Genomic DNA, 6111 nt, shown 5'->3' with positions numbered 1-6111 from the left:
TTAGTGTTTTGCCTCGGTGTGGTGGGATCAGATCGTGTGCAATTCCCACACTGTGTCTACAGTGTTGTCTGCTGTAGGGCTATGGGTCAATGAGGGATATCATGTCTCATAGTGGGGCTGGCCATATGGTCTCTGTGGATTGGCTGCTTTGAGCGGGAATATCATCATCGAGGCTTGGTGGTCAGGATGTGCTCCACTCTCTCTTCCTCCCCCTTCATTTGCTCCCATGTGCTCTAATCAGACATGCCCCTCTCCCTGAGCTGCAGCTTCAATGCTGTCCTCTGAAGTAAATTCTTCTGGGGGGAGGGGCAGCTGTTCATGTAGTTGGGATTGGGGCCGGCCCCTCATCTATCTTACTGTTTAAAAGGATTTTGTAATTTTCATTTTTGTTGTTGGTATTTTCTTTAAGGTTAAATTTTGGTTTGTTTAGTTCCAAGTTTTAGAGAGTTTGTAGTCTTTTTATGAACGACTCAGAATCTTCTTTGTTCGACTAATAACTACTCTGTCCACCCTATTAAGTTCTTGCTGTCTTCTTTGTGGAATATTATCTGTAGCTCTTTATTTTGAATCCTATGGTTTTGTTCCATTTTGTGTATTATTTAGGCAGGATGATGTCTTGACAATAATATCTTGTCTAATAATTTTAGGCTGCTGTCTGTGGTTGATTCTCTGTCCAAAGAATTCCCTTTAGTATTTTTGATAGGATTGGTCTAGTTTTTATAAATCCCTGTAGTATGAGAATGATTTTATTTCCCCCTCATATTTGAGAGATAAATTTGCTCGCTGTAAGATTCTTGGTTGGCAGATTTTTTTCTTTGAAGTGTTTTAATAGGTGGATCCATTACTTTCTTGTTGGCATGATTTCCACAGAAAACTCTGAGCTTATTCTTATTGGCTCACCGTTGTATGTTCTCTTTTCCTCTGTGATGCTCTTTCCCTTTCTTTCATGTTGGAAAGTTTGACTATGATATATAGGAGTGATTTTCTTTTCAATCATTTGTTTGGGATTCTCAGGCTTCTTGGATAGTTACTTTTCTGTTCTGTCATGTTAGGGAAGTTCTCTTTTAATGCTTTGACTATTTTCTCTGGTTAATTTTCCTTTTTCGTTCTGGGATGCTTATCAAATATAAAGTGTTACTTTTGATAGTGTCCAATAGAATTCTTAGGTTTTTCCTGAACTTTTGGGTACTTTTTTATAGTTTGATCGTGTATTTTGTATTTTGGTCTCAAGAGATCTATGAGAACACTGATTTGTATTTCCATTATCTCAGTTCCTCTGTCTTATCCTTTCAATAGGTTACCCATTTCTAATTTGCCTTTTGAATTTCTATTTGGAGTTGTTTTTTTGAATTGAATTATTCCTAGTTCTTCATTGGTTTTGTCAGATTGCTCTTGGGGTGCTTTCCTGCGTTCGTTCTTCTCTACAGTTTTTTGGGTTTGGTTTTTTTTTCTTTCCTGTATTTCTCTGTGTTTTTCCTCCATTCATGTAAGGCAGATGAAGATCATTCTCCTAAATGTCCTCATAGGAAGATCAAAGGCTATGTCTTCTTCCAAGACCTCCTATGTTTCCACATCTGTGTGTGCGCGCCACTCAGTTGTACCACTTTTTCTTGTTTTCACGTGTGCACAGAGGTTGGCTCCTGGTCCTGAGACGTGGTTTTTTTTTATTTTCTTATTTTTATCATTTTATTAGGGGCTCATACAACTCTTATCACAATTCATACATACATCAGTTGTGTAAAGCACATTTGTACACTCATTGCCCTCATCATTGAGACGTGGTATTTTTATATTTGTCTCCGGAACAAACAGCAATCCCCACACACCTGTTGTAGATCCTGGAGCGTCCAGGGTGGTTAGGTCAGGTGACACAAACCTGTCCCAAGCTGGGATTGACAGCAGGAAACAGTTAAATTGTGCCCGTCAAGATCCCAATCTTGAGAACTCCTGAGCTTTCAGTGAGTGCGGGCTAATGACCGATACAACTGACGCACACAGGGATAGATTATCCAAGACATTGCCTGCTCACTGCCTGAGCTGGATCTGCTGATAGCAGACACCTGGGTTTACTTAAATTTCTCCCTTTTGAGTAGGTGGACTGGCAAGTGATGTCTTTTTGCCCCCTGGGTCTGCAGATATTGAGGTTCACAAACTCTCTTAAGAGTAATCACCTCTGGGAGAGGTTTCTGTTCTTTTGGAGTGGGTTAGAACTCAGGTCTGAGTCTTCTCTGCTTCTTAAAAAGTTTTGTTGGAGGGAGGGTTTTTACAGAGCCCCAACTCTGTGGCCACGTTTTCTTTTGATAGCTGGGCACCATCAGCTTTCTTCACCACATTTGCTTATTCGCCCACTTTGTCCTCAGCAATTGTGTGGGGAAGGTGAGCATCAGAGAAGGCGTTTAATAGAAGAAAGTAGTCTTGCACTGATGGAGTGCTTGAGTGGAGACCCAATGTCCATCTGCTACCTTAACACTAAACCTGTAAATATATACACATAGGTCTATTTCCCCAACCTCATATATTTACCTATGTACATGCCTTTATTTAGACCTCTATAAATGCCCTTTGCCTCCTAGCTCTTTCCTATTTCATTTCACTTTCCCTTGTCCCACCATCATGCTCAGCCTGCATTTGAGTTTAATTCCTGTTACATTGCCCTTGATCAAGCCCTACCAGGCCTTACACCCTCCTCGCCATTGATTTTGGATCATTTGTTCCTTTATCCCTGGGTTTAACACCACTTCCTTTCACCCACCACCCACGCCCTGAACCATCAGTCCCGTTTTTTTCTCCTCCAGATTGTTCATCCCACCTATCTTATCTAAATAGACTTGCAGAGATACGCACAAAAACAAGACAGCAAAACAAAGCCACAAAAGGAAACAAAAAGCCATGACAAAAAACAAAGCCTGCTAAAAGCGAAGTAAGTCAAGCACAAAAGGACAAGTGCTACATGAGTCTACTGAGGTAAGCTTAAAAAGAAGTGCAAAAGGGGCATAGGGAAAAAGCTACTGGGGTGGTGCAGTAGGTTATAAAGTGGACCTCTAACTGCAAGATTAGTATTTCAAATCCACCAACCACTCCTGATTCAGATGAGGCTTTCATTTGGGTCCCATAGACTTAGAACATAGGAAAGTCACTAGGCCAATAGGCTTGGGATGAGTGAGAATCAATCTGATGGCAGGGGATGGGGTTGTGGCTTTCTTATTCTCCATTAAAGCTTAGACACCTTGCACATCACTTAGCATAATGCCCAGATATTAAATCCTCTTCCCAGTACTCCAATTAACATGCAGACCTGGGTCAATTGCACACATTTATTTCACAATGCAGTTTTACACAATGCTAAGAGCACTTTTCTTCATATTTTACAGGAGAGCTTGAAACAACATGGACTTTGAATCAATGGTCATCCCAGAACACAGCCAAATCTAACCTAAATAGAAGCATGACAAGTTGTTCAAAGTTTAAAGGCTTAATGGCAATAATCAAAGGAGGCAGAGTTAGGTTTACTTTACATAACTGACTGGAAAATACATTCAAAACAGCAGAGAAGCTTTAATATGGCCTCATGCGCCCAGAGGGAGGGGGTGCCCGGTTGGGAGGGGTGATTGCGATGTCCAGATAATCCCCTATTTGGAACTTCTGTGATTGCAGGGTCATGGAATCGTCGGTCCCCTTCCTGCCTGACATGGTGCTGCCAATTTCCTTGACTCTGTAAGACAGGAAGCAAACAGATAACAGATCAGAAAGGAGGTAATATGTGATACCAACTGGCAAAGCAAATAAGGAAGTAGATTTGCCCAATCACCATCTTAGAGCGCAGTCAAAAGTGTGAAGTGCTGCATTAAGCCCGCCTCTCTCTGAAAAGTGTTCAGAAGCCCAGGTGTCACCTTTCGGACTAAGGTGTGCCTGGCTCAAGTCACAGCATCTCAGTGTCCTCAAATGCGTGTGAAAGCTGGGCAGTGGAAAAGGGAAACGGAAGAGAAGAACAGGCCACTCAACTATGGTATTCCGGAAGAATACTGATGATCCCGCAGGCTGCCAGAACGGACCAACCAGTCTTCTAAGTCGTCCTGTCAGGACGCACCTTAGAAAAGCCAGGGTGGTGAGACTGCTCTCCCGGCCTTTGGAAAGCACTTGCTGGAGAAGAGCATGTCTGATAACCGTGTCTCAGCGAGGGGGACCCCCTTTTGTGAGATGGATTCACAGAGTGGCTGAGAAATGGGCTCAAACGTTATAGTTGCGAGGCTGGCACCGGACCAGGCAGTTTTGTACTGTCGTGGATTTGGGGAGGTTGGGGAGAGGGGACGAGTGGCTTTGTGGTAAACAGCTGCTGCCAGGAGTCAAACTGACTCGGCACCTCACAGATTAAGCTAAACTAGATATTAGGATTAATCTTTTCTTCTCTTCCCTACAGGGATTAACATGATTGCCCACACGAGTTTCAACATACCCCAAATAAAAAGAAACAACAGAAATTAAAGGCAGTCCCCAGGTGAAGAAAGTCTTACTTAAGGAGAATGTGTACTTTCCTTTTAATGCTACCGAAGTAGTGACTCTACAGAGCTGGGTGGAACTGCTTGCTCCCTAGGGTTTTGGTAGTGCTGAATCCTTATGGGCGCTTTCTGTTCAGTCAAGAGCTTAACCCACTAAGGCAAAGCCCTGTTCTGACGCCCGCAGCAGCACTGCTGGTAACGCAGGACTCTGCCTACAAATGAAAAGGCACCTACCGATAGCCCGGTCTTTTCAGGTCTGTGAAAACAATCGCAAAATTGAAGTGCGTGCCCTTCTTTCTAGCTTCTGGGTAAACCTCTTTTACTAAACTTGTCAGTTCCTTCAAGGTTGCATCCATCCTGAATAAAAACAAAACCATTTGATTAGCCAGCAATCATGTAACGGATGTTGACATATAATGATTTACACAGTATTTAAATTATTCAAACCCTTTCACCTCATTATCTGAAATTCTGCGGCATCAAAGCCGGATTCTTAGTGCTGCCAGACCTGAGAGAGCCTATGTGTACCTCTGCTGCTCTGGAAAAGTCCCTAACCCCCAAGGTTGTGGGCTGTCCCCAGCGCTTTCTCCAGGTGCGCTCCAAAGGCTAGCCTTTGGGTAAGCAGCCATGCAATTAACCACGAAGCCACCAGGTGCTTCAAATAACTATCATGATTTCTAAGACATGGACAGAGCAGTGGTGGGTTAAACACTAGACCTCTAACCATGAATGAAAAGCTCTGAAGAGATGAGGCTGCCCACTTCTACCAGAAGTTAGTCTAAGAAACCCACAGGTGCAATTCTACCCTGTCCTGTAAGACTGCTGAGTCAGATGCAGTGTTGTTTTTCTTTCATAGATGGAATGAGAATGGATGAGAATCTTATACAACATCAACTTTTCTTCAGTCTAAACAAAAGCACTAGCTCCTTTTACCCCCAGTAGTGGTCTCTTGTCCTGAAAACATTTATGTGAACTCAGAACCTACCTACTTACCTACCTAGTATAGCCCTTTGAGTATACATATATACATATACAGACATACTATATATAAAATGCATTATTGCCTTCTTCCATAACAACTGGTTGGGAACTTTAAACAGTATTATTGCCTGTAGGGTTACCCTATGCTTTGAAATGGTGACGAACTAGCCTCCTAATTTACCTGGCCAAGCAGGGATTCAAACCCGAGTCCACTTAACTCAGGAGCCCATCTCCAAAGCCCTACCACAGCAATCTTGTGTCAAGCACAGTCAACAGTAAAATGACCCAGGACATTATCTCCCATGTTCTCCTGCCATCAAAGCTTTCTAAACTCAGTAGCCTTCCCCAAGCATAAGGGAGAGATCATCTTAGGTAATGGAGATCTGATCCATCCAAATGGAAGCGGTCAAGAACAGACCATACGGCTTCCCTAGCAATGTCTCTCCTTCGGCAGCAGCATCAACTCCTGCTAGGAAGCTCCAGGGTGCCCTCCCTGATGGTCTAGCCTATGGACTTAAGGCATGTCTAGAGAGCCCCACAACCAATTCCTTTCAATAAGTAATTTCCCCCCGTTTTTCTGGGTAAGCCTTGGCAAAGATTTTGGTATTGGACATAGGCCCAGTGGAACAGACCT

The 6111-nt window shown here is 43.1% G+C and overlaps 1 protein-coding gene across 1 annotated transcript; it reads right to left on the bottom strand.

The window, feature by feature from the left end:
* Positions 1-3300: 3300 nt before the first annotated feature.
* On the bottom strand, positions 3301-4872 carry SAP18 (Sin3A associated protein 18). Its single transcript, XM_013007781.2, has 2 exons — positions 4731-4872; positions 3301-3712 (listed from the first exon to the last, which is right to left on the bottom strand). Exons 1-2 carry the CDS (start codon positions 4850-4852, stop codon positions 3556-3558), a joined length of 279 nt encoding a protein of 92 aa, XP_012863235.1. The 5' UTR covers positions 4853-4872; the 3' UTR covers positions 3301-3555.
* Positions 4873-6111: the final 1239 nt, after the last annotated feature.

The sequence above is a fragment of the Echinops telfairi genome, unplaced genomic scaffold (assembly GCF_000313985.2).
Source record: "Echinops telfairi isolate 266 unplaced genomic scaffold, ASM31398v2 ScPeMD7_2565;HRSCAF=3150, whole genome shotgun sequence".
Classification (NCBI taxonomy): Eukaryota; Metazoa; Chordata; class Mammalia; order Afrosoricida; family Tenrecidae; genus Echinops; species Echinops telfairi.
The sequence above is the reverse complement of the archived record's forward strand: the minus strand, read 5'-3'. Positions and strand labels throughout refer to the sequence as shown.

Coding starts and splice junctions, on each gene's coding strand:
- SAP18 (XM_013007781.2), bottom strand. CDS start 4,852: ATGGATGCAACCTTGAAGGAACTGACAAGTTTAGTAAAAGAGGTTTAC. Junction 3,713..4,730: donor CTGAAAAGACCGGGCTATCG/GTAGGTGCCTTT, acceptor CCTGTCTTACAG/AGTCAAGGAAATTGGCAGCA.